This window comes from Lagopus leucura, unplaced genomic scaffold, assembly GCF_019238085.1.
Source record: "Lagopus leucura isolate 7727_CA_CO unplaced genomic scaffold, USGS_WTPT01 Super-Scaffold_100009, whole genome shotgun sequence".
NCBI lineage: Eukaryota > Metazoa > Chordata > Aves > Galliformes > Phasianidae > Lagopus > Lagopus leucura.
In genome coordinates, this window is record NW_024962266.1 from 13,270,031 (window position 1) to 13,297,755 (window position 27,725).

Genomic DNA, 27,725 nt, shown 5'->3' on the forward strand with positions numbered 1-27,725 from the left:
AATATTTTTACTATGATTTTTAGTTTGGAAAAAAAAGCATTAAAATTCTCTGTTTCTCACGCATCTTTACATCTGAAAGACACTGCTGGAATAAAGCAAGCATAATTTCCTACAGTCTACTTGTGATCAAATCAGTGCTCTAAAGCATCTTACAAAGAGGTCCATTTTAGTAACTGTTCTAAGCGTACAAAGTTGCAGAGACTAACAAACACAAATTTATTCCTTAAGAAAATCTGTTAAAAAGGTAATACCACTGTGCTCTTAATTAATTAATTTTAATTAAATGTGCAACACAATAATGCCATTTAAAACCATTGGGAAAAGAAACAGAGCTGAAATTAGGTCTTGCAACTCAACATATTTAAAAAAATAAATTTTATTTCTGAAAAATAAAATAAGTGAATATATTAAGACAATAATCACAAAAACGGTTGGAAAATTAAGTCTGGCTTTTGCACCAGCACAAATACATTCATTGCTTATAAAAGTTAGATTAAAATTTCTTCTTAGAATGTTGCCAGCAACAGCACTCCAGAGTTAGTGTTGTCAACAGTTTCTTCCTTCATAATTCTCTAACCTAGAACAAAAGAACTGTGATCAGAGCCTCTTTAAAATATTTGAGTTTAGTTTACCATATCTAAATCTTTTTGCATTAAGATATTACTTTTCATTTTGAAGATTACTTTTAACAAATTAAGCCAACTACCTGCAGGTCTCAAGTCCATGGCTTCTTTCTGAAATTCTGCCTCCTGGACTGAAATTATTAATGCACTTGTTTACTGCTCTGTCAACAGAAGCGACTTCCTTTCAAAATAAACTCTGCTTACAAATCTTTCAAAATGTATTAAGTTCCGGGAGATAAGTAGGAAATTATTACACAGCATACTTTGAAAAGAAATATTAACAAAAAATAATTGTACAGAATTTGTACAAGGACTACTGCCTCTTGAAATAAATCCTCTACACAAGGCTTAAGGTTTCACTGTGAACCAGACTGTTAAGATATTAACAATTCAAGTTTCTGGAAACAGAGGAAGTGTTTGCAAAACTGTATCAACAGCATTGAAGTATTTCTGTCATGTGAAAGGAAAAAAGCCTACAGTCTGTAACGATACATTAATAAAATTTTACCCAGTTCATGAGTATTTATGAAGTAAACAGAAATAAATACAATAAATAAATTAGGAGTTGGATTTAATGAACCTTAGGGTCCCCTTCCAACTAGGGATATTCTATGATTCCAGGAAATATGGTCTATTACAGGGTAGGGTTTTTTTGTTGTTAACTTGTAAAGGTTTGGCTTTTTTCCACCTTTAAAATAGCTTTCCATTCCAAACAATTATTTGGCAGTTGTTTTATTTAAAAAAAGTAAAATAAAAGGAGGGTGATCAACAAAACAATTCTTCTGGTATATAATGCATAGCAGCAGCATTTACAGTAGTCAATACCATGTACTGTAATGATCACCCCAATATTTGGTATCATCACATTAGAATATGGCTCCTGCTTATCATGCATACAAAAGCCATTAACTTGCATCTATAAAATATTAGCTAGATGCTTATTCTTTAAATGGAACACTGTAAACAGCGTACACTTCTTCAAGTAGCACATAATATGCTTATAGCTAATGAATAAAGGACTATTATACTAACTTCTAGTCATTTTTGTACTATGTATGAGATGTATCTCATCTTTCCCACTGCTTCCTGCATTTTAGAAACACAAATATGCAGACTTTTTTTTCTTGCAAAAAAATAGTTTTTTTTTTTAAACAGTAAGCTATAAAACACATCAATGCACATACACTGCTTGGGACTGAAATGACACACCCAAGTCTTAGATGACAACAGAATCATCCTGTAGTCCTTCAATGTCTTTCACATAAGAACAGAAACCCTCTATCATATCTATGAGGTTGGCTAAGATGAACATTTTAGACCTTAAGGACTTAAGTTTACATGCATTGCAGTTATTCCACTTTCCTCCATCATTACTTAAACTAAAAGATAAATATAAAAATGGAACTGGATGATTACAATCACTTTGTTCAATTCTCTTGGTAAAAGAGAATTTGCCTGAGATGTTTTATGTATAACAGGTGGGTAAGTCAGCTTACCTTAACAAGCAATGTTTCACTTGCAGCACGAACCATTTCATCTCTCACCTGAAGCTGTAACTGCAGATTAGTGACATTATCTTGAGCCTCTTCTAACTCTACCTTCACCTGCTGCAACTGTTCACTCAGATGGTAAGAATCAAAGTTCTGGTGTTCTGTTGATATCTGTCTTTTTGCTTGGTCTTTCTCGTGAGCAAGCTTCTCAAGTGTAAGAAATATGAGAAAATCATTGTAAAAATTAAATATTGATTTAGGAAAACATACACTTAACTTTTTTGTACTTCTCTTGGTGTTACTAATAAAATTTTTATTTCTCATTTCAGTAAGAAACTTGGCCACAGAAGATTAATTTGCCATAACGGTGTTCTGCCATTGTAAATTGTCTCTTTTTTTTTTTTAAATCTTTTAAACGAGGAAAGTAAAATAAAGCACTCTGGGAAGTTGAAGTTAACAACATCTTCACCAGAGATTAAAGCAAAAAATAAAACTTTAACTGAAGAAATCTGTAATTTTGCTATTTTATGAATCTCAAAAGGACAAGAATGAACAAAGAGAGAAATCAAGGTAACAGACTATCTAACCTGCACTGATATATCCCCTGTATCAGAAAAGTAGTGCATTCAGGGAAAAAAAAAACAAATGACAACCCACCCATACCACCTGGCCCCAGCAAAACACACCCACCCACATTGCTTTCCCCAGATCCATCAGGTAACTGAAATCTCAGAAGTAGCACAAAGTTTTTGTGGAAGGTCAGTCAGTCAGTCTGCAATAAAAATGTTTTACTAATGGAGAACATTTTCTTGCATTATGTTTATTCATAGAACATTTTCAAACATGGAAGCAACCCTATAACATCGAGGATGGAGCTAGAACCTTTGTCATATTTTTTACGCACAATGGTTCTAAAATTTAGTTTTCTATCCACTTAACTAAAATGAAAACAAACTTGAAATTTAATTTCCTTCATCGTAAGTCTAAAGGAATACAGCTAGAGTAGGTATATTCACAAAGCTTCACATCTTTCTTGGGCCTCATTTTTCCTTTGCAAAAACAATAGAAGGAATTTTCTGAATGCTAAAGTTATTCTGAATCTAAGAATGAAACAACTCCCTACTTTAATGCAGAATACGGAAAAGGATCCTTGTAACATAGACATCTCCAAGGTTCCTTTTAATTAGAAATAAGCACGTTACTATTTTCAAAAGTATGAGGGTTTTTGCACTCCAATGGACAGAATTTTAGAAACTAATGCCCTATGTAAAACTGCTTTTACAAAGCTTGATGTCAAAAGGTGATCAATAAGCCTTATACTGATATAGTAAACCCCTTAATCAGGTGAACTATTGAGATCTACAAGAACTACAACTTCTACCTTGTCCAAAGAACCCAAGTAAAATGGTTTGTTCCCATGCCCCCAAAATTTCCTATCACAAAGAATCTCATTAGCATTTTGTGCATCCACAAATCAATTCCTTTGGATTTTATTTTTTTCTTCTGACATTTTACTTATGCAACCTTCATCCAGCTCAGAGTTTTATCCAGGAGTACGTCTCCAATGAGAAAGACAGAATATATCACAGGAAAATAAGCCTAAGTGCATCATCCTCACTGTGAGAGAAGGAAGAATCTGGTGATATAATGGATTCATTATCTTAGAGCTTAGTCCTTTAATGACAAAAAATACTTTTTTGTCTGGAAAGGATGTGTCTAACCAGTAGCTCTTATAGGCACCTTAAGAATCAGCCTCAGAGTGTTAGAAGGTGGAAATGTTAGTGACGTGTCTGAAGGACAGCAGCAGGCACTGTCTGTTTCGTATCCAGACCTTGACTATCCTGTATCATCTCCGTAACAGAAGTTAATGTGGAAAAGCTGACACTGCTGTTATCTGCAGTTAAAGAACCTTCCTATTCAGCCAGAACACAGTAAGCCTCCCCCCCGCTCCACAGACATCAAATGCCTTCAGTGACTTCACATATGACTTCTCAGATGTCTCACTCTAGGAAAAGAAATAGACAAGTAAAATAATCGAAATGGCAGGAGCTGTTTCAGTTCTGATGTATACATTTACCTGACAAGTGTCTTGTAATGAAGTTATCTCTGCAAAAAGCCTGTTTATCTCAGATTGCATTTGCAGTTGTAGTTGAGCTTCACGAGCTTTGGCAGCACCCAGTTCTTCTGCCAGACGGTTCGCACGAGATTCCTGAAGGACAGAAAGACATAGTATGAATCATGCTTGTATCTGAAAAACACTGTAAAATGCAACACATTATTTATTCTTGAAAAATTATAGGTGATAAGTGAATCAGATTCTCTCTGTTTAATGCAAAGAAGCACAACAAGGTTAACCATTTCTTCTATTTGTTCATATGGAATCAGCAGTGGAACAGGGCCTTAAGTCAAATACAAGGTTATTGAGTAACAGTGATAGAGTCCTTTAAATAGGGGGGATTTTGCTGGTCATTAATTTAGTTACACATTCGAGCAGGAAACTACATAATCTAAAGCATTTCCCAGAAGTAACCCAAACAGGAAATAGATGGCAATTAAGTTATTTTCTTGTATATTTTAGACAAACAAGAACAACCACCCACAACTGCCTTTTATGAGAACACTTCTAAAGCTTACACAGGACTGCATAGCTGCAGCACTGCATTTCTCGATAATCAAAACTGGTAAAGATAAAACTACATTTGTGCAAATGAACGCTCCTTCCTAACCTAGAGTGCTGTCTGACTGCACTTTTTTTTAAATTTTAAATAATTGGTAATAAAAGAGAAGTAGCCATCTTCAGTGAAGACGAACAGCAACTGGGTATGACCTGTGTACTCAAAACAAGACAGACAAGATACCTGTTTTGTGAGTTCTGATTAAGTGTAGGTTCTCTGCAGATACTTAGTTATGGAAATACACCAGCTATTTCCCATTTCTGCTCCATACATAAAAGGAAATATCATCTTCTGGTTAACGGTTTGGTTAACTCTACTAAAAAATAAAAAATGCAACAACTGCATTTTTAAATCTGGGTTTTTTCTTTGCCTGCCATTACCCAATTACACAGAAGAGATTTTGAAATTTTCTTCTTACAGAAGAGGTGCTACTTAGTGTGAAATGGCAAGGGACAACAAAACTCAGACATTTTCATGTCAACCATGTCAAACAGAGCTGCAATACGTGTTATAAACTTCAAGCACTAAAGTAAATGCATCCTTTAAAAAAAAAAAAAATATATATATATTATATATATATATAGAATATATATATATATATATCTTTTTTTCCACATATATGGAAAAAAAAAAATATATATATAATATATGTAAATATTATATATTTATATCCACATATCCATATATGTGGAAAAAAAGATATATATATATATATATATATTCCATATATATATATATATATATATATATATATAATATATATATATATATATTTTTTTTCCCAACAATTAGTTATATTAATAATGAACATATGGAACAAATTCCAATTCTGAATTGAAATGTTAAGTCACCTTCTCTTGGGACAGATAATTTACTTCTTCTAATTCACACGCAAGTCTGTCTGCTTCTCTTTGGGACTGCACAAGCATTTGACGAGCCTCCAGTAGCTCTGAGTGAGTGTGCTGCAGCTGTTCTCGTTCTAGCTTCAATTGCTGACCCAAATCTAATGCTTCCCTGTACTGGTCTCCAATGCAGTTCTCCTGGTTTTTCACTGTCTGTAACAGGTAAATAACTTCAGACCTCAAAGATCAGAAATACCAAACCATTTACACTCATTCTTCTCTTCCTGAGGGGAAAAAGAAAGCAATAGCAACAACAAAAAACACGAGCCAAACACAAAGCTCCAACATTACTTTCTATGTTTATTGTCTTTAGAATGTTGCAGAGATGTCACACATTATATCTGTGTTCCATCTAAGTTCTGTGTCATCTCTCTCAACAGCCAGTGTAGACATTTAAAGTAAAGCTTTAACAAAATTTCTTGACAGATACATATAGAGAGAGAGAGAGAGAAACACATCCATAGAAAGTGTATTTGTAACACATTCACTAATGACTGATTTAATATCTGAAAGCAGGTGTTAGTATAATTCAAATAAAATTTGCTGTCCCCTTTATTTATATGCTCCCATTTAAAATGTAAATACAAACAGAACAATCCTTCCAGTTCCTATGAGCATGCCAGCTCTCAATGTTCTTTGAGGCAATTATTTCCACAAGATAAATACCTAAGATACAAAAAAATCTCATCATACAGCAATTTTTTAATATCATTTCAAAGGAGAGCAGCTCCATACCCAGAACGCCACACCACCAAAGACTGTCAATATTTTGATTTCTTCACAAAGCCAATCATTAACAGTATGTATTAGATCTGTCCTTTTAAAATCCTTAAACTGGCTAGGGTATTAAGATCCTGTAAACACCGGGATATACAATGCAATTACATGGGGAGTGGTAATGACACCTGATTAAAAGACACTGTACAGTTCTTGGCAGGCAATGACAGTAACGGCATTAAAAATTTGATAACGGTTTTTAAATGAATTCTACCCAGAAATTTAAAAGGAGAGTTTCACAGGATTTACAGCCACTCTGTTTATGGAGAAGGGTGTTTAACCTTCACTGTTTCTTAAACAGTCACAAAGGAACAGTACTAAGAATTGTGCAATGCACTGTGAGTAACAGCAAGGGGAAAGACAGGTTGAAATCCAAGAAACATTTTACCTTCTCAAGAGCTTCTAGGCTCTGTTGTTGTCTTTCCATTTTCTTCTTCAGCTGATTTATTTCTTGATTTCTCTGGAGCAGTTCAAAGTCTTTTTCACGAAGTTCCTCCTTACAATGCTGGAGTTTGCTCTCTAAGGTCTCAATCTGAACAGAAAATTCAACTGCATTAGAGTAGATATTTTACTAAACCCAGAACAATTTAGGAAACGTTACAAATCCTGCAGTAACACTGACTTTGTGTTCTTTTTTGATTTCTGATTCATTTTGCCAGTTTTTCTGTATTAGATGAGCAGTTTGGAAATGATCATATTAACTAGAAATAGATTTTCATTTTAATACTAGGAACTCTCTAATACAATTGACAAATATAAATCTAATTATATTGACAAATATAAAATATTTTTGCTGGTACAATATCACAGTATCCTTCCTTCTCCTAAAATATAGCATCAGTTATTCTCTTCTGAGTTTAACCTGACCAGCTTCTGTGTCCCAGGAGCAGATATTCTTATATAATTGACTGCCATGTATTATTTAAACTGTTTTAAAGCAAGAATTACCTGTTTATTACATTCCTTAACTTCTAACTCTGATTTCTCTAAATTGCATTCTAACTGAATTATTTGTTGTTCCATTTCTCCCTTATGTTCACGAACTGTCATATCCAACTGTGCAATCTAGACATAAAAAAGGAAAAAAGGAAATATTTTCAGCCATTATGCAAAATTTAAGCAGCAATACTACAAAATATAGCAAAATTAATTAAACCTATCTTCTGTAGCGTAGAAAAAATATTCTTCTAAATAGTCAATATAAAAATGAATCTCATTTTAAAGCACACACAAAAAAACAGTGAGGTAGCAAAGAGATGACTGAAAAAATGAGGGAAAAAAGTCTATAACAGAATGTTTAGATACACAAAATATAATCAAGTTCTCAGTTTAATCTGAATTTAATTAGTAGCTCATTATATGTACCTGTCATTGTAGGAAGTACAAATTTTGCCAGGGCAGAAAATAAAAAAAAAAAAAAAAAGATCCTGTTGCTTCAATGAAGTCTTGGAGCACTTCACAGAGTACTGTGGCAAGAATACATTGGAAAGTCTGACCTCCTTACAGTCTCAGCTCCTCACCCCTCCTACCCCTTCAAATGTTCTTGGATACACAAGCTGTTAGCCCCTGCAAGAACTAGTTACTGGCCTTTAGTTTTCTCATTTATACTTGACAGAAGAACAGTTTCTCCATAAGGGATACCAAATCCTGAAGTCAAGCCAGAAGACTGAAAACGCTTCATGTCAGCTACAAAAATTTCTTCACAGTAAAGATGCCGTTTCATAGTCAGAGATTTCTTTAGACCTAGAGAAAAGTGCTCCAGTACAAATAAGGAAATGAATCTAAAATCTCGAAGCGCGCTTCAGTGCAGACTTTTGTTCTCTTTTATCAAACATCAAGATGACAACCCACGTCCTGCACCTTTACTGCTATCAGAATGATGGGATGGATTTATAATACCAACAGCCTGTGTATCCTTAGGGAAGGCACAATTTGATCTTCCAGTTGCCATAAGGCTTCAGGAATACAGAGCCAGTTTTCAGGTTGACACTGGCTAAATTAACAACATAGTCTGGAATGATGGGATAAAGCAATTAAATCTAGCAGTTTTTTTAATACAAAATAAGAACAATTGTGAGTTACATACTTAAAGATATCTGACCTGTGCTGCTCTTTGTTTCAGTTCCCAATTCCTTTCTTTCAATGCTTGGTCCATATCAAGCAGCTCTTGTTTTTTGTCTTCAATTTCTCCCTTGCAATACCTGAAATCCATGCATGTTTAACTGCCTAATGCACATTCATTTATTTAGCTTAAAGTATCCAACTTGAAAACAATCACATCTATTACTTAAAGCCAAGTATCCCTACAAAGTGACTCAACTAACTTAGTAAAAGAGCAAACCCAAATGGAATAACTGGGTTATTTCCCTTTCACAGATACCTGCAGAATTTCAAGTCTTTAACTGATTACCCAGACAAGATTTGAATAACATTGTTAAAAAACAGTAGCATAGAAGAAACAGACTCCAATTTAGGGTCAGAAAGGAAACTGGACAATTTCATAGAATCATAGAATAGAATCATAGAATGGCCTGGGTTGAAAAGGACCACAATGATCATGTAGTTTCAGCCCCCTGCTATGCGCAGGGTCACCAACCAACAGACCAGGATGCCCAGAGCCACGTCCAGCCCAGCCTTGAATGCCCACAGGGATGGGGCATCCACAACCTCCTTGGGCAACCTGTTCCAGTGTGTCACCACCCTCTGTGTGAAAAACTTCCTCCTAATATCCAACCTAAATCTCGTTGTTTTGTCTTAGTTTGAAACCATTTCCCCTTGTCCTGCCACAATCAGCCCACATAAACAGTCATATCCCCTCCTATTTATACGCTCCCCTCAGATACTGGAAGGCCACAATGAGGTCTCCTTGGAGCCTTCTCTTCTCCAAGCTAAACAACCCCAATTCCCTCAACCTTTCCTTATAGGAGAGGTGCTCCAGCCCTCTGATCAACTGCAGTATATAAGAAAGTCATTTCCCATAATTAATATAATTTCATGGCTTTGGAATAAAAAACAAAAACAAAAAAGAAAAACAACCAACCAAGCACACCACAAATCACCTAGAGATTAGAGAGCTGTTAAGATTTAAGACGACCATCCACGCTACACACTATTCGATTGAAATGATACTAACTTACCTGAGCTCAGCTGTTAGATTGATGATAGCAACCTGCTTCTCCTCCAGAGACAATTGTGCATTCTGTAATGCATCTTGCAACCCCTGAAGCTGCAGTGAAACGACTTTCAATTCTCCATGGGCATTTTGCAATGCAGATTCTAGTTCCTCTATTTTCTGCAATGCCTCCCTGTGGCAAGTCTCACTTTGAAGCAGTTTATCTTCTAAAGCAGTCACTATTTAACACGCACAAAACAAATCACAAAGTGTTTAATCATGAGTCAAGGCTTTACACAACATCACTGCCTATTAGCACTGGCGGCCTCAATCAGTTTTCAGTATCACTGTTTTCATAGTAAAATCCAGAAAAAGTGACTTCTGAAGTTAGCTGCCATGAATGTGTGGCCATGTAAGTCCTGACTGTTTGTTCTCTTTTTTTTAAAATTAAGATCACGACATATGATTGATCTGAAATTTGAGTATGTATCTAAAACACCCTAAATCATGAAACACACAACATAGCAACTTAATACACAGTGCTACAAAAAAAACACAATTGTTGAAAAGAATGGTAAAATTAAGTAGGGGGGAGGATGGTTAGAAAGTTTGTTATTTCCATAAGCTTTCCCATGATTTTTATTTTTTAAACAAGAGATGAATTTTCACAAACAGCATATACCTCTGTCATAATTGTGCTTGTTTGATTACCACATTAAGAATCTGCGTTACCACCATCTGTGGGCAATTTGCTTAGTCATTTCACACAGGATAAAGGTATATCCCACAATAATGAGGCTTTGCAGATGTCCCTTGAAAATAAGCCAATGGGGTTTTGTTTGTCTTTTAATGGAATTCCCAACATAAAAAACACAAGTATGAAAAATCTGCAGAATTCTCGTAGTCTGAATCTCCTGTGCTTGATAATATGTACAATGGGGAAACATCAAAGCTAATACACTGCAAAACAGCACGATTAAAGGAAGCCTGAAAAGCAGAACAGCTGAATTACCCTCACTTGTCTTTTCACTGAGCTCTGATCGTGCTTCCTTCAAAGTGATGTCCAAATGACTTATTTGCATTGTTTTGTCATCAATGTCTTGTTTTAATTGCACTACTTCTTTTTCCATACCAGTAAGTTCATTCTTATACTCATCCATCTCCAGTGTTTTTTGTCTAAATAAAAGATGCAGCCAGAACAAAATTAACCTTGCGACAACAAAAGCAACATATCTTTATCCTTGAGCTCTGAAAAGACAAATACTTTCACAAACAGTGAATACTGTGGAACCCAGGGGAATTCTGTTAGCAGATATGTCACAGGTATACTACGGATCCTGTCAATTTCATTTGAAGCAGTAAAGTTAAACAAAGTTAAACAAAGTTGGTTATGGAAAGATCCTATTGAAATATTATTCTCATCAATTATGCAAATAACAGACCTGTCAGCATCAACATTAAAAAAAAAAGTCAAGAAGGCTTTTTCTGCAATAAAACCAATGCATTATTTTAAACTTACCAAGCCCTCCATGAGTTACAAGCAATTTGGTATATTTACGAATTAATTTGTATTATGACACCATTTTTAGAGTAAATAGGTTGCCTGGACACAAATTAATTCCATCTGAAGACTGTTACAGAACCTCACACTGCTGCTAGTTAGAACCTTTCTGTCTAACTTCCAGTCTATTGCTCAAACAATGAATGATCTAACTACACAGCTGAATAACACTTCAGAGTACAATCTTTCTTTTTGATATTTAATACTCAGAATATTCTTCTCAGTTACTCAGAACTTACCGGATTATGTTATTAAGTTCTTCCACCTTTTGTCTGCTTAAATCTGCTTCCAGGCAAGTTAGGTAAAGTTTCTCCTCTACCTTTCTCAACTCATCTTCTGCATATACTTTCTGTTTCTGAAGTTCTTGTTCTAAAGTAGACAGCTATTTAAGATTGTATTAAAAACAAACAAACAGTATTTTTAAAGTTACACAACATAGAAAAATGCATCTTTGTCTTGTAACAAACACACACACAGAAACTTGTAATAGACCGGTTATCTCTGCAGTCTCAAATTGCATACAGTTTAAGGCTAGGACTTTGCAGTCACATCGAAAGACAAGTGGTTTTGAGCAAATATAACTAGGTTTGTCTTTTGAGTTTCAATACACTTGCCCTTAGTTGAAGTCTAAGGCCTAATTTACCAAGCACGTAGCCACAGAATGGCTGAAGTTTTTAACAACACAGAACTTGCTTTAACACAAATCAAACTGGTAATCCTTTATTTTAGATATATCTGAAATAATGAAAATCAAATCAGTTACGGACATTCTGATTTTAAAGGTATGCAAAATGCAAAAATTAAAGAATTAAAACAGTTGTCCCTGTGCAGACTTCCAACTCTACTATACCTGTTCTTCAAGCTTAGTTTGATTATCTTCCAGTTCCCCAGTTCTAATAGTTTCTTGCTGCAACATTTGCTGCTGATGATGCAGAGTTTGTTGCAGGAGAACGTTCTGTTCATTTGTGTCCTGAAGATTACGACCTTTTAGTTTTATTTCTTTTTGCAGATAACAAACCTGAAAATACATTTACTTTCCATCACTATAAAGCATTTTTATTCACACTCATCTATCCTTTGTTCTTAATCACAGATTTATAAAAAATTCTGTAAGATTTTGGCTGTGAATTTTGTGCATCAGTTTCAACAGTACGTAACACATCATTCAGTTGTGCTTTACAAAATGAGCAAAGTAGTCATTTATCAACATCAATCTTTTAATTCCTGCTTTTTAACTACATTTGAACTGCTAATATTTTAAGAACAAATTCAACAAATTTAACAAAGATTTCTCATTTATAAACTACTGAACTACTTTTCTTTTTGCCACTCTTCTTACTTAACTTCTCAGGAAGTTCCTGTCCTCCCCATTAAATTTAGTTCAGTCTCTCCCTTTATTTCTTCCTGTTTCTGTGACAACAGTCATTCCAATAACAGCCATGTACTTTGAGTGTCTAGCTTCACCATGTGTTGAAGAGTCTGATTTCTCAGTGAAGAAAGCCAGGAATTATCTAAAAAGTCACATTCTTAAAACAGCGTACATGAGAAGTGAAACACTAGCTGCTCACCCCAAAGTGGAGGGAGTGACTCTGCCAGTTACGTGCGGAAGTATTTATCACAGAAGTCTCACCTGCCACCCTTCTGTATCACAAGCAGTCAGTCTCATGCACAGTATATGAGCAACAAGTTTTAGGACGTAGAAAGAAACAGCACGTATCACAGGCTTGTGATAATACAGAGCACAGATTTCCACTCAGTTATTCTTGTAAACTCCATTTCACTAACACCTGTCTCTTTTTAAGTAGGGCAGTATTGTCTTGGGGGAAGGGGTAGAAGGGAGAAGGAACTACAGACAAAAACCTCAGATGAATGTTTTAACTGATCATGCTCAGACATCTTCCCCATTAAGATACTTGCAACACAAATCAGTTCTGTAAATTTACGTTCATATTGCAACAGCATGCCCCCCATTTTTTAAGACAAAGATTCCTTCCATTTAGTCTTGATTTTGCTACCTCTTTCAACAATTCATTCTCTTGCTATTTCCTTAAGTTTATCCAATGTTTCTTCGTTATGCTTTTCCCCTCAATCATCACAAAATATACAGCATTTCTTCCCAGCTTAATTCACAGTCACAACTCACACTACACAGGTTTTGTTTCACATTTCACAAGATTTCAGGGTAAAGCAATCAGAACAATAAGTACTGTAATACAGAAAAGTTGCCAAAACAAGCTTTTACCTCTTTAGACTTCTTTTTGAGCTGATTTTGAAACATCTCCTTATTTTCTTCTGTCTGACTCAAATACAGTGCAAGTTCTTCCTTACATACATCCAGTGCTGACTCAAGTTGTTTCTCCTAGTTGAATGTCACAGATTACTTTAAATTCATGTTTCTTGTTAACTAGCTAATAGCCTAAAAATGTTTAATTATCTTTGTCTAAAAATCTACATTTTAATACAAAGAGTGCAATAACAGGCACAAAAGAAAAAAGCAGAGAACTCAGATCATAACCAGAAATGAACATGTGAAATTAAGTTTCAATATTTTAGATTAAATCAGATAAGACTACCAGTTATAAAAACATACTCCAGTATTTGTCAGTAGCTGCAGTTCAGTTTGCAAATGACCCTACTTAAAGCATCAAATCATAAGACTCCCATACTTTGTTACAAATTAAAATTTACATACAGAATTCTATAAATAAATCTGGAAATATCACTTGAGTTGTCAGAAGTCAAAAACAGAATTCATATCTGAATGTATCTTAGAAAGCTACTAAAGCTTTTGTTTGTTTTCTGAGCTGAGAGACAATGCCCAAGTTCTACCAAAATGGCAAGGAAGAGTTCTATTGTAAAACAGACAGTATCAACACTGCTAATTTATTTTGCTGTTTACTGTTAATACTACTAATACAGATTTTAATTATGCCCTTCAACTATTTTGTGACTGTTATCTGCCCAAGGTTATAAAGAACAAACCTCTAGATATCATTAAGAACAGTAACTTAGCTACTTGATTTCAATGCTAAGAAACTTTTCATCAACATGAATTATGCTTATGTACAGTGTTTTCAATTCTACTGATTTCTTAAGTGATATTGGATTGTATGCTTCCCCCCTCACCAAAACAAATTGCTTTTTGAAAAGAAGCAATTACAGATCCTAATTTTAAGTATTTTAAAAACAACCCAGGTACTAGAAAGATACTCACAGTATGTACTTTCTGAATTTGTGCCAGTTTTCTATCTGTTAAGTCCATAGTAGCTAACCTTGGCAACATCTTGAGAATTTAGTATCATATAAAATCTGATGGTGTTAAGTAACTATGTGGTAAAGTATAATACTACTGTTGCAAGTATTGCAAGGAAGACACCAAGCCAACACTAATAAGAGGTACAGATGACTACACAAAGGTAACTAATATCATTATTGCGTGCCTAGAACATAGTAAATGGAGTAAAAACTTACATAGCATTCTTTGTTAGACAATTTTTTTTTCTAGAAGTACAGGTACAAATCTCCCTTATAAATAACTGCAATCGCTTCATAAGGCAATTATGCACTGCATGATCTCTAAGGGCAGGTTTCACCAAAATTTTTAATAAAAAACAAGGAAAAGATGCTAAGAAGACTTCTGGTTTCTGAAGTATCTGTAAGAGAGATTTCTGTAAAGTAGCCTAAACATAGCCTGTCCACAGAGGCTAAGAATTAAAAAAAAAAACACCTCATAATCGTAAAACTTTGAGACTATGAACTGAAAGTTACAAAGAGTTTACTAACTTTGATTGTTTGTTCCTTCAGCTGACTCTCCAGTACCTTCAGTCTCTCATCGTTCTTGAGATCTTGTTTCTTCATTTCCTGTTTGTACATTTCCCACCCCACCCCCCAAGAGAAAAAAGTAAATACAGAGCAATAATAAAATCTTAGAAACAAGAATCATACAGGTGAAAAAGTATAACACTCTACTTAGGTATACAGCTTGCATACTCTTTGTGTGGATGTGGTTCCTAAGAGGCATCCCTTCATATTCAGCAGCAAAATTAGTTATTTAAAGGAACATGGATCACCTAGCATAATGTTCTCATTGTTTGCCTCATGTAGAGTAGATACAATAGATCTTTATCCAGACCTCTCTCCTATGATTATGGTGCAAACCAGAAGTATAAATGGAATGGTGAAACAGTAAATAATGAAGAGTTCTGAACAATTTAGGGCAGTATGGGGAGTACAACAGATTGGGTCAATGAGTTAAGCAAGAGCTCTGAAACACACACATGTCATCTTTTCATTTTCTCAGTTTTTCCATGTGTCCATGGATATGCTTTTCACCATTGGTCACTTCACAGATTTGAACTTAAGTCAAAAGCCAGCCTTACCTCTCTGCTCTCCATCAGTAGTCCATCCAATGATTCGATGTGATGCTGTTTACGTATAATATCTTGTTGCAAAACAGATATTGTTGTCTCTTGTTCTACACATTGTTGATGTTTCTTATCTAGCTGTGTCTGAAGCTGCCCATAAATAATTCATAGTTCACTATTTTAATAAAAAATTCAGAGTACTTATACATCTAAAGTCTGTTTAATTCTATTCACCCACCACTAATGACAAGTAGATTTCTGACATTAGCAATACTGCATAGTATCAAAAATACCAAGATATCCCAAATCTTAATAATTAAAAGCAGAAAGAGAACCAAGACCATGAGGGAAGGTAAAGTGTAATTGCCTGTCATCAGCTAAGGCACTAAGACATACATACATCTTCATTAAAAATAACAAGTTTATTTACCAGCTAGAATCTAACAGTTAGAAATAGCCAAAGCTGTATTTCTAATGGCATAAAACAAGTGAGTTCTTCTATAAAGAATGAAAAAAAATCCTGACGGCTCTCCCTGAACACACATGTTCACAACATAAATAACAGTTTGATTAGAAGTTAAAACGTTACTTTTTCTTTTGTGCTAGGTGTTTGGAGCAAAGAGCCACAGCATTCTTTTTAAGCCTGTGTTTTTCTTCAGTTGAGCAGAAAAGAGGATATCCATACCCAATGGAAGTCATGACGTTGTGTAGTATTAGATGGAAAACAAAATAACATCCAGAAATGCAGGGAGAAGATGATAAACATTTCTCATTATGTACCTGCATCAGAACTACTAAATAAAGAAATTCTCATGTGAAAAAGTTGCCACCTATATCACACATACATATTAGCATACAAATAAGGCCTTACTAGTTCCATCTGTTTCTCCATCTCTGTATGCTGCTCGAGATGAATCAATTTTGCTTTTTCAAAAGCAGAAGTTAGTTCTTTGCGCTCCTCACTGAACGCTGTTTGCAATTCACGAATGCGTTTGTTTTTTCCCTTGGAAATGACAACAGCAAGGACTTAATAAAAATGTTTACTTCTGATATTCAGTAGATATTATTAGATAATTAAGTTCATAGATTTCATTAATAAACAACCTAGAAAATGCTAAGTTACACACAGCATGTTTCCTTTCAAAGAACGTCAGGCCTACAATAAAGACACAGAATGCCACCCATGCTGCCTCTACGCAGACAGGATGACTGCCAAGGCAGACTATCAGAACATAACAGGAAGAAACAAAAATAAGTGGTATTTTTATATGGATATATGGAATCTTTTAAAATACAGGTTTCCATCTGAAAGTTGTTTACTTCACTAACAACCTTGGACCTCTTCCCAAAAATCAATAAAGTTTATATGACAAAACCAGCACTGGAAGATTCAGTGCTCTGAGTTTCAGACTACCTTCTTCAAAAGTTCCCATTTACAAGACAATTTTATTCACAGGTCTACACATATTAAGAACTCACAATTTAAGAACAGCAGCAGAAAATGAAAATGATTTGTCCAACACTTCCGATAACACATTGATTCCATCCTTGCTACTCTAATTTACACTAATAATTTCATAAAGACTCCTTAAGAACTTTAGGAAAAAATAGAGAACGCTACCAAACACAGTATACTCTACTTTAGGAGTAGCCTTATTCTACTGAGGAGAAGAAAATACTAATTTTATTAAATGAAGAATTAAAAAAATTAGCTTAAAGGATGGAAAATCTTAAGGTTTTTCTTAGTAGCACAAACGAAATTCTGATCTCCCCAGAATAAGGAGTGGTGTTACAGTTCATTTCATGAGAACTAGATGTTTGTTGTATGTGTCATCAAAAGGGAACAGCAAAATGTCAATTCAGAACTTACCATGCTCAAGAGCAAGGAAGAAGTATATCTTATTTGAAACAATACGTACATATATAAATTTAAACGGTGCTCTCTAAAATATCAGACAGATACCCTAACACATCTCAAAGTCTGTTTTAAATACATGCAACAATACCACTTCAGTTTCAACTCTGATTTTCATTTACGCCATTTCACACAAATGTGGTTTTTCACTGAGTATGTCATACCATGAGTTCCTGTTCCAACTCAGTACTTCGTGCTGCAGCAGCAGAATAAGCAACAGCTTTTTCTTCCAATTGTTTCTTAAGCGCAGAAAGCTGAGAAGCTTTCTTTGCGATCTGGAATTAAATAAGGAAAAAAAAAAAAAAAAAGAACCCAAAGAAACCAACATTAAGATATTATTGTCTAATTCAGGTGTTTTCCTATGCTTTCCTATGAGAGATTCTGTTTTAGATACTTTTATTCCTTACTAAATTTAAGGCATCATTCATTTATTTTCATATGCTCTAAAAATCTTCATTAATCATTGTAGAATTCGGGACAATTTACCTCAAATTTCTCCAATACATGATTATTTTATCAGTAACATACACTGTAATTATTAACTGCATTTTGTAATATATATGGTCATCATTAGGAAATATGGCAAATAAAATTATGCTGTAACTAACACTGTCATGTAAATACTAAAAGTTTAACTTATTAAAATCAGAGAAGAGCCAGCTGAAGATTAATTTATTTCCTCACATTAATGATGTTAATCTCTGGAAAATGCATTGACACAGTGAGGAAAAAGACTCATAACTGTTCTTCAAACATCTGTTTAAGACTCCACGTTAATTCGGTCCTAACAAAGGAACAAGACCATGCACATTTTCCATTTAACAAAGCAAAACAGAAGTAAAGCCCACTAAGAACATCAAATTAAAAACTAGAGATTTCTGACAACAGATAAACTGAGGCTGCTATCCTTCAGTTCCCCTGCTTTCTCTTGAAGTCACTCCCACCTTGAAGTTGTTCTAGAAGAAGCAAATTTTTAAATTAGAACGACAACTGCATTTTCTCCACAGCAATTATCTTAACCGTCTCTAATGACCGATCTAAGCAAAGCCTGGACTTTTTCCTTTCTATTAGAAACTTACTTCTTGCTTTAAGGTATTAGTTTTTAAAGTCTTTGCTGATAGCTCTTCCTGCATGCTTTGCAACTGACTGGTTCTCTGAGCCATGCTGGTCTTCAAAGACAAATTCTCATTATCTAATTTTGCCAGTTTAACACGTAATTTTTCCATCTCTTTCTTGAATCTTTGTCTCTCCTTTTCAAATTGTTTGCTGACAAGTTCCAACTGTTGACATTTTGTCCTCTCTCAAAGTAAAAAAAAATAAATTCAAGCTTAAAAAAAAAACAAAACATGCAAACAAGCACTGAAGTAATGATACATTCCAAAAAGGAGAAATATAATTTAATGACAGAATATTGAACTAACACATCACATTCAGAAACAAGAACTTTTTTTTTTAACCTATAATGTAACTACAAGCTGTGTCTCACGGGAAAACAATCAAAAAAGACAAAGAAGAGTTATTACATATTTGCCCTAAGGTCATTTTATTCCACTCTAACAAACTGCAGAGGCAACTGGAGAAGTTCTCAAGCAGCAAGACACAGACAGATCAAAGATAACATGGAGACATTAATATAACCCGTGAAAAGAAAACATACGTGGCTCCATTTCAACACAACTTGTACCTTGTATATTGCTGTAGAACATAAAGAGCTAAAAGAACACTGTGCCTAGAGAGTCTGACAATTTACAGAACTTTTAGGTGACAAAGTGCTCCCTATTCAACTAAAATACATCTACTGAAAGACAAAAAAAATACACACACAATAAGAAACAAATTTGAACTCTACCAAAAGCAAAATTCCTTTTCTGCAGATTAATCAGACAGAACTGCCAGAAGTTTTGTTGAGCTTACCTTCTTGAGTTTTGATCAATTTGACAGGCTCTGTTTCCAGACCACATAGCCCTCTTTTTTCTTGTCTTTCATTTTCATTCAATAAATGCTCAACTGTATTACAGGTAGATAAGTTTGCGTGAGGCTTTCCAGCTTCCTTTGATGCTAATCCAGTGCTGTTATACAGAAGGAGATAACTATTTAGTAACTCTTTGTACAGGCTAGTTCTGGTACCAAATATCTGCCCGCTCTTGCCATAGCTCAGTAAACAGAAAGTTATACCTTAGGCTTGCAGTCAAAGGTTTATTTGATTCACAGGATTCAGAGACAGCTTCTTTGGTGGATGAACTGGATAGCTGATGTCTCAGGTTATGCCAATTAAACTAAAAGTTAAAGGAAAACCAAAATCAACTTTTTACTGCCTAACAGTATGACTAGCTCACTTCCTATACTACCATTTTATGAGTCACACATCAGGATGTTAAAAACTTGGGTAACTTTAAAGTAATTCTCTTAAGTGCTTGCAGAGCACTGCAGACTCATCTCACAGTAGGAGAAATTAGAGGCATTAAGGTCCTCAGCCCTTCATCTCTGTACAAGTACAGAAACATGAGTGTTTTTGCCATGAGAATTTAAATACACTGCGATACTGTCAGAAATTCTACTTGATGAACATCTAACATTATGCTTCCTTTCTGATTCCAGTGATTGTATTAAATTATCAGAATATCTTCTAATTTTTCTCTAGAATGAAATTTTTCCAAATAAGGCAACTAAATGACTTCTGAGGATCTTCCAAATATGTCTACAGTCACAGCAGCCCAAAACATCACGTTTTATTTGAAATGACTACATCCTTTGGCCAACTTCATTTTGGCAATTCCACAATCGTATAGAAAGAATATTTTTAGTTTTGTTTTCAATATAGCTACTCACATTCATGTTTCAAAGGGAAGGAGAACTGATGCAGTCCACTCTCCTAATCTTGCATGTTTCTCTGCAGCCCTGAGCGTTTTTTTGTGACATCCACAACCGCAGGCTACTGATAAAACTTCACTAGTGCAAAACTAATAAGCTAAGGTTCATCTTGACAAAATAAAAATTACTTGTGGTCAAGAAAGATGTGTCTTCACTCGTCAAGCAAAGTAAACTACTAAAATACCTCTCTTCTGCTCTAGTTTCTCCATTACTGAGGTTGACTCAAACTCTGGCTGCATAACATGGTGTATCTGCCATCAGAGAAATGTCACAATGTTCAACTGAGAACTACAGTCTCAAATAACTGGACATCCTGTTTTGAAGTAATACTTCTGTCCAAAGAATCAGGGCGTAGAACAGAGGAACAGAAAATGTAATTTAAAATGCTTGCTAGTTAATGAACTCCAAAGCACCTGCTCCTGGTTCTTAAATCAAAGATGAAAACTAAATATTTCAACTAAAATAACATTTAGTCCATGCATCTTGCAAAAAAAAAATAAAAAAAAATACTATACTCAGATGATTTCTCAACAATGTCACAAGACTTCCATGCAATATCAGTTAAAATTATTTAAGTTACAAAACACAACTTAGAATAATGCATCTGTTACTGTACCTCTTCAGATGTACTTGAAGACAACTGGGAAATTATGGTTTCTAGTAAGTTGAGCTCTCGCCTTGAATTCTCCATTTCTTGATGGCATAACTTCAGGTTGTTATGCTGTTGTGCACTAAGCGCTCTCAGCTCTGCATTTTCACTGACAAGAGCATTTTTCTCCTTGAGTACTCTTTTCTTCTCATTAAGTTCCTTTTCAAGCCCAAGGATCTTCTGAGTAGACTGATTCAACGTTGACATCATTTCACTGTTCTTTGCCTCTAGAGTTACAATTTCTTTTTTTGCATTGTGATTCTCTTCCCTTAGTTTCCTAAAAAAAAGCATCTATTCAACAGGTATAGCTCAACACAGAAAATTAGATGAGGATTTCCAGCATTAGAAGTACCAGGGGAAAACAAGGTAACAACACTGCTAAGTGCTTTCTTCCCTCTCAAAGTCTAGGATCAACTCCAAAGGACAGAAAGCTCTCACTGCTTTACTCAGCCTTCACTTCTCATAAGGACAATATAAACTGCCACCAGAAAACAAATTTAGAGAATAAAGTACCCCTTATTCTTGAACAACTTAAAGTTTTAAGCATCATCATAAGGGTAAGGAATAGATGAAGGCTTTAAATGTGCTAAAGCCGAGGAAATTTAAAAACGGGATAAAAAAACTATACCTAAAATGACAAAGAATTAGGGTCATATACTGACACTAAGGTTATCTAGTATTCCTTATACACTCTATTACTAGTGATGAGAGGGAATAGGACTCTGACCATTTGCAAGTTATTCACTTTCTTAGCTATCTGTTGGCTTAGCAAACTGAATTATCTTAAGGGTCCTGATGAGTGCCAACTCCAGCACAAATCAGCAAGGAAAAAAATGGCTTGAAAATAAATGGTCACTGAGCATGAAAGCGTGCAACAGCAGGAAACTAGAAACAGCACTGCTTCAAATCGCAGCCAGCATCAAAGCCTGCCCTCACATCTGAGTGTAGCCTCCCCACTGAAGGCTGACAAAAGTCTTCATTCCAACTAGGGACTGACTGTATAGTGCACAAATAGGTGCTCACACCTGGAGGTTAGTGCAGATGATCTCTTAGGATGCTTTCTCACCAGCATGTGCATTAGCAGACTGAATGCAGAAGAACAGGCATAAGAAGGGGCAGAGTACCCACATTTCCTACAGAAACTGTGTGTGAACAGGGTAAATCATGCTCCCAGGCCATAGAAGTGTGCTTTTAACTGAGAGTGTAGCAGTGTGAGGGATTCAAACTTTGACAAATTAGTTACAGAAGAGCACTTAAAAATGCGTAGGTTTATGCCTTTAATTTATTTACTTTTTAACTGCCCTGTATTGGGATCACTACAAACAGAACACAGAAATCCTGAAGTGTTCACTGATGCTGGTCCTCCTGATTTGGTTCAAACTACGTGAATTCAGCAGCAGCTTCCCAGTTACAGTTTAGTATGAAATTTCTTCACAAATAACTGTACAGATTTTTTCAAAAAGATTTTGTTACCTTAATTGCTCATCTTGGATGTCTAGATGCTTTCTGTAGCTGACACATTTTTCATTCAACTTCTCTCTTTCCTTTTCACAATTAATTATATAGTTTTCTAAACGTGCTCCTTCAGCTTGAACCTTAAAAAGTATTTTTTTCCATTATAAAAATAGTCTAAACTTTGAAAGTCAACAGGCTTTTTAGAAAATTACTATAAATCAATGCTGTTTTGGTTTTGGTTTTTTTTCTTCCCTTACTTTCTCCTGCTAAGCACAAACATATTGCTCGCCATTGTGAGAAAAAGAAAATTGGCAGGAAAGTTTCCTTTTCCTCCCCTATCATTTGAGAGAATGTTATGTCACTTTGGTTTAAAATTGGTAACCTCATGCCACAAGAAGAGAAGTCAAATCAAATAAAAATTTTCCATCAGAGGCAATGGTCTCAAGACTTATTCTCATGTGAACCAGCAAACATTTTTGACCACCAGAAATTTGGGTATTAATTTCAGCCATTCTCTAGCTACGTTTCTTTGGACAAATTAGAAAGATGATTATAAAGATGCACCTGTAAAACACATGATTCCCAGCTAGAAAGAGACAAGAAACATAATTTTCTTGGATGCATAACCATACCGTGCAAAGAGTTTAACAACAGATAAGTGAAGTTATTGATACACAAGTTGCCTGCTCCATCCCAACTCTCAAGATTTTGCCACCAGGAAAAAAAAGTGATCCATAAATAACATAGCTGTTTGCTGCCCAACATAGCAAAAGCAAAATCATCACAGAGTGGCAAAACAAACAAACAAACAAAATCTCACCTTTTCAAACCTTCCAGTTATTTTCTCCTTATACTTTTGGAAAACTCTTGTTAGCTCCTCAGCACTCAGTAAAGCTTCATTTCTTTGTTGTTCTGCTCTGCAATGCAACATAGCAGCTTTAAAAAAATCAGAATTTAGTAATCAGGTAACTATTTTCTCCAGAAACAGGAAAAAACAACGGAATTAACAGCTTCAGGTCACTTCCTTTTGCCTCCTAACTAACTAAGCTCCTAGACAAAAGTGTGCCACCTGGTGTGAATTCATTTTATGGGTCATTTTAGTGTATTAAAATAAAATTATAATACTACTAAAAAAAATAAATACTTCTGAATCTCTTCAAAAAAGATTCATTTTTCAAGTCATTCTCCTACCCCCCCTTTCCCTCCAGGTAAAAGTCCCTGCGAGAGATTGAGACAGTATCCATGATAAGAAAGCAAAATTCAAAGAGCAGAACGGAGCTCCTGTAACTGGAATTATGCTAGGTCTGATAGGAACAGATCAAAGGATAAATTATTTGGGGGATACTGGAGAGACGATATCAATATGTAAAAGAAATAGACTGGGATGGTATTACACAAACAAGCATTCAAAAGAAGCAAGCAAAGACTATTTCAGATCACGTATGTATCTTGCTCCTCCTCACCCTTCTTAATTTCTTCCACCATTACTCATTTCGGAGGTTGGAAAGGGAGGGAGATGGGGGAAGGAGCAGTTATGAAATGCAAGAATTACACACTGATAACATACAGATAAGTAAGATTAAAGATAACAAAGACAATCTGATCTAGTGGAAGGTCTGCCTACCCACGGCAGGAGGGTTGGACCAAGATGATCTTTAAGGTTACTTCCAACCGAAACCATTCTATGATTCTACAAATCTCTTGTGGAAGTTGTGTTTTTATTACTTCCCCCCAAAAATAAAGCACTTCGTACCCTTGACTAGTTCTGTTCATGACAACGTTATATATCTGAGACACAAAAAGTATATACTGTAGATCCTTGCAAAGCAAAGTCAAAAATAATTCAGGAAAAATACATTATGACCAACATCTGCTCTCCACTGCAGTGCCTCTATTCTGGAGAGAAAACAGAGGCACTAAACTGGATAGGTAGCTAAGTTACATTTTATGTAAATTATTAACCTGCAATTACTAGCAGTTTTCTAGATTTAAAAAAAAAAAAAAAGCTAATACTGTCATAACAGAAAGACTTCTTCCCCCCTCCATGTGTTTTTTTAAAGTAATATTTATAAAGTAGAGAAGATTTTATTCCATAAAGTAAGTACATGTAAGAAACACTTGAGCATTACTATTTTATATTCAGTTTCTTAGTAATACTAAGAACACACCTTTTTTCTTGCTCGTTTCGTTCAATTAACTCAATTTTCAGATTTTCACAGTCCTTTTTGTATCTTTGCAACACGCTTTCTCTTTCCTCTACTGTTTTCTGGCTTTGTTCTAGTTTATCTTCTGCATCTCTGCAAGTAAGCAAAGTATGATTTAAAAACAGAAGGATTTTGGTTAAGAATTATTTATCTACACTTTGTGGAGAAAATGTATGCATTTCTTTTCTGCACGTGCTTGAGACATGACGCAGCTCTCAAAACCAGGTTTGGAACACCAATAGTTTCAAGACTTCCAAGCAATACACCTGGAGCAGTGTCCAAATCTCATCAGCAGCCATCAGCTGCTGTGGATGCCAAGAAGCAGACAACTGGGTTTGTGGTGTAACATCTAAACACTAAAATCACTGTTTTTCTAAAAACAGGTTTGACAGGACAACATATACATTAGTGCTGTTTGGGATGTTTAAGGTATTTTATTTGTGTTGTGAGAACTGACTTTTGAGGCATTACTTACTATTATTAGCATGAAGTTTTTAGATAAACTGACAGCCAGCTGTGCCCCCTGACACATTCTGGATATTGTTTACATTAGCTTTATTTGATCATTTGTCTTAATATATTCATAAAGAAAAAAATCTTTTAGACTGCATGGTACACAGACATCTGTAAATATTTTGTTCATTACAGAAGTCATACAGTCACACAGCACAGAATCCGCTTTGAGTGGATCTCATTGTAAGGAAGTTCACATTTAAATGTAAACTGATTTATTTTACCTTTACCATGTTCTTCTGTTTCTTGATGTGCATTCTCCATATAAAAGACACTGGTACAAAACAAAACATTTCACCCTTCCTACATATGGCTCCAAAGTGAAAGTTTCAAGCCCCAGATTACATGACCCACATAGAACCAGATATTACACAACCTTAGAAAAGAGACTGAACTCTCAATCAGACTTCATGACTACTAAAAAGTGTGTTCATTACCTTATAATTTTATCTTGTGCTGAAACTTCTGCTTCCAAAGTTACAATTCGCTCTTCTAACTTAGGAATGCTGACTAAATGCGTACCTAAAGTTGACTCAAGGTAAGAAATCTGAAAAAGAAACATTTATGGTTTCATTAACATTTGCATATACACATTTAGATGAGATGCATACTTACTGGGTGACACGTTGCTCAATTTGCTGCAGAAGATGCTTGTACCCATACACACAAAATGAACTCCAACTTTCTGCTAATTTAACATCTTATCAGTTCCCTAGCACCGCTCCCACCTGATGCGTTATATTGTAGAGTGATTGCTTTACAGTTTGTTCATTTTTTTCCCCAAATGTTTACCTTCTACATGTTCTGTCCACGTCAGACAGGCAAATACTTCTCTAATCTACTTAATTGCACTATATATATTTGTGAAAATTATACTTAGTCACATGAGTGTACAGTACTAACTACATCTCTGAATTAACTAGCTTATTCTTTCACCTCTTTATTAGTAAACTAAGATTTATGACGTGAGGAGCAGGAAAGGCTTTCTTCTCCCCTCGACACATCACTTAGTATACCAAGTGGTCGTTCCAACTTGTCTCACTGGCTTTATAATTTAAATTTGGAACATTAATAGACAGAATTTATACTTAATATGTATATGATTTGTTCATGAAGAATTTGATTACAAACTCCCCTGTTCCAAAATATCACTGAACAGATGATACGTTTAGAACTACTAAAAAACTGTAAAGAATATTTAAAGTTTAAATACGAAAGACGAATAGAACAAAATGCATTAAAGATACATACTCTTGTTTTTGACTCCATTAGTTCCAAGTTTGTTGTTTCAACTCTATTCTTTAGGTAATGGTTCTGAGAAGCCAAAGATGCATTTTGCTCATGAAGATCATTCAGTTTCTCCTTAAGACGTTCATTTTCTTCCACAGCTTTATCAAAAGCTGTAGGCATCAAGTCCGGCTAGACAAAAAATAAATATGTATTTCCACATACATACACACATGGAACAACATATACATCACAGGAATCTTTGCAGAATAAACGTACTTAAACCTCATTAGGCTTAAGGACTATTCAGTCAACAATCAAGCATATCATAGACCTGAGAGCAAGAAAATTCCATAAATACAGAATACAGAACGGACAGGAACAGCAAAAACTGTCTATGAAGTGCATATTTACCTTGGATTTTCTTTGAAAATCCCAGCAATACATTTCACCAACAGTCTTCTTGCAGTTGGAAGAGCACTGACTGTTGCAGTTAAGCTGAACAAGGTCCTCCGGGGTGAGGTCTACAGCCTCATCAAAGCAGCAGTCAGAATGTTCCCTTGTACCAGTGCTAGGAGGAAGAGCAAGAAGCTGTTACCTCACGTTTCTTCATTATTTCAGTTGCTCATAAGAGCACCCCAGAGCAAAGCACAAGAGGAATCGCAGCAATCCGTCACACTCGATACAACTACACTACAAGGGACAGCCACTCTCACTCCCGAACACACACACCTGGAAAGCTCTGCCCCTACGCTCTGTAGGCTTTTCTCAGTTCTCCTCAGCTGACTGCGTAACGACTCCACGGCTACGAGCAGTTCTTCATCATCACTTCTAGAACGAGCCCACATACTGTACTCCATCGGCACGGCTACAATACCATCAGAACATCAGTAAGCATACACAAACTTAATTTACAGAGATATTTTAGAGTTTTATAAAGGATGAAATAAACAAGAGTCGAAGAAAATGCTTTATTCCCAAACATAAGGGTACGTCCCGTACGCTTCTGGTACTCAGCGGATAAACGCAACGTTTCACTCACGGCGCTACCGAAGGAAAAACGCTCTGTGTTTGTTCACGAAGCACGCGCAGCTCCAGAACTGCTGCTTCTGAAAAACAGCCAGGAGCTCCGGTCTACAGCGAGGGGAAAAGAGGCGGGAAGAGGCGGGCGGGCGGCTCCCGGTATCCCGAGCAACAGTACCTCAGCAGACGCCGCCGAGCTCCCCACGCGCGGCTCAACGCACACGACCCCGAGCGGCGCGGACCGTTACCGCAGTACCCGCCTCTTCCGTCCCGCCCGAGGCGCACGCGCAGCTCCGCCCCACGCCACACCTGCCGGGAGCAGCGACGGCGCGCGCGCGACCGCCCCCAACCCGGAGCCGCGTTT

At 35.6% G+C, this 27,725-nt stretch overlaps 1 protein-coding gene across 2 annotated transcripts; it reads right to left on the reverse strand.

Annotated features, from left to right (window-relative positions):
• Positions 1–356: 356 nt before the first annotated feature.
• CCDC18 (coiled-coil domain containing 18) lies at positions 357–27,603 on the reverse strand. 2 transcript variants are annotated; one of them, XM_042874200.1, is made up of 28 exons: positions 27,540–27,603; positions 27,071–27,206; positions 26,753–26,909; positions 26,363–26,530; positions 25,549–25,658; positions 24,563–24,691; positions 23,215–23,311; positions 22,413–22,534; positions 20,907–21,216; positions 19,595–19,695; positions 19,334–19,488; positions 18,499–18,719; positions 17,584–17,694; positions 16,376–16,507; positions 15,520–15,654; positions 14,924–15,001; positions 13,383–13,499; positions 11,991–12,158; positions 11,380–11,522; positions 10,592–10,755; positions 9,605–9,818; positions 8,569–8,668; positions 7,416–7,532; positions 6,856–6,999; positions 5,640–5,843; positions 4,191–4,322; positions 2,120–2,317; positions 357–577 (listed from the first exon to the last, which is right to left on the reverse strand). In XM_042874200.1, exons 2-28 carry the CDS (start codon positions 27,196–27,198, stop codon positions 563–565), a joined length of 3,870 nt encoding a protein of 1,289 aa, XP_042730134.1. In that variant the 5' UTR covers positions 27,199–27,206; positions 27,540–27,603; the 3' UTR covers positions 357–562. The 2 variants fall into 2 exon arrangements, with proteins under 2 accessions (XP_042730134.1, XP_042730135.1); XM_042874201.1 differs by having other exon boundaries at positions 27,381–27,576.
• Positions 27,604–27,725: the final 122 nt, after the last annotated feature.

Bases quoted from the DNA above. Each gene is read 5' to 3' on its own strand.
- CCDC18 (XM_042874200.1), bottom strand. From the start codon at position 27,198: ATGGAGTACAGTATGTGGGCTCGTTCTAGAAGTGATGATGAAGAACTG. The intron at 25,659-26,362 runs GTATGTATCTTT...TTTCTTTTTCAG, and splicing joins TAATGGAGTCAAAAACAAGA to ATTTCTTACCTTGAGTCAAC. The intron at 21,217-22,412 runs GTAACAAAATCT...GCTTTTTTTTAG, and splicing joins ATCCAAGATGAGCAATTAAG to GAAACTAAGGGAAGAGAATC.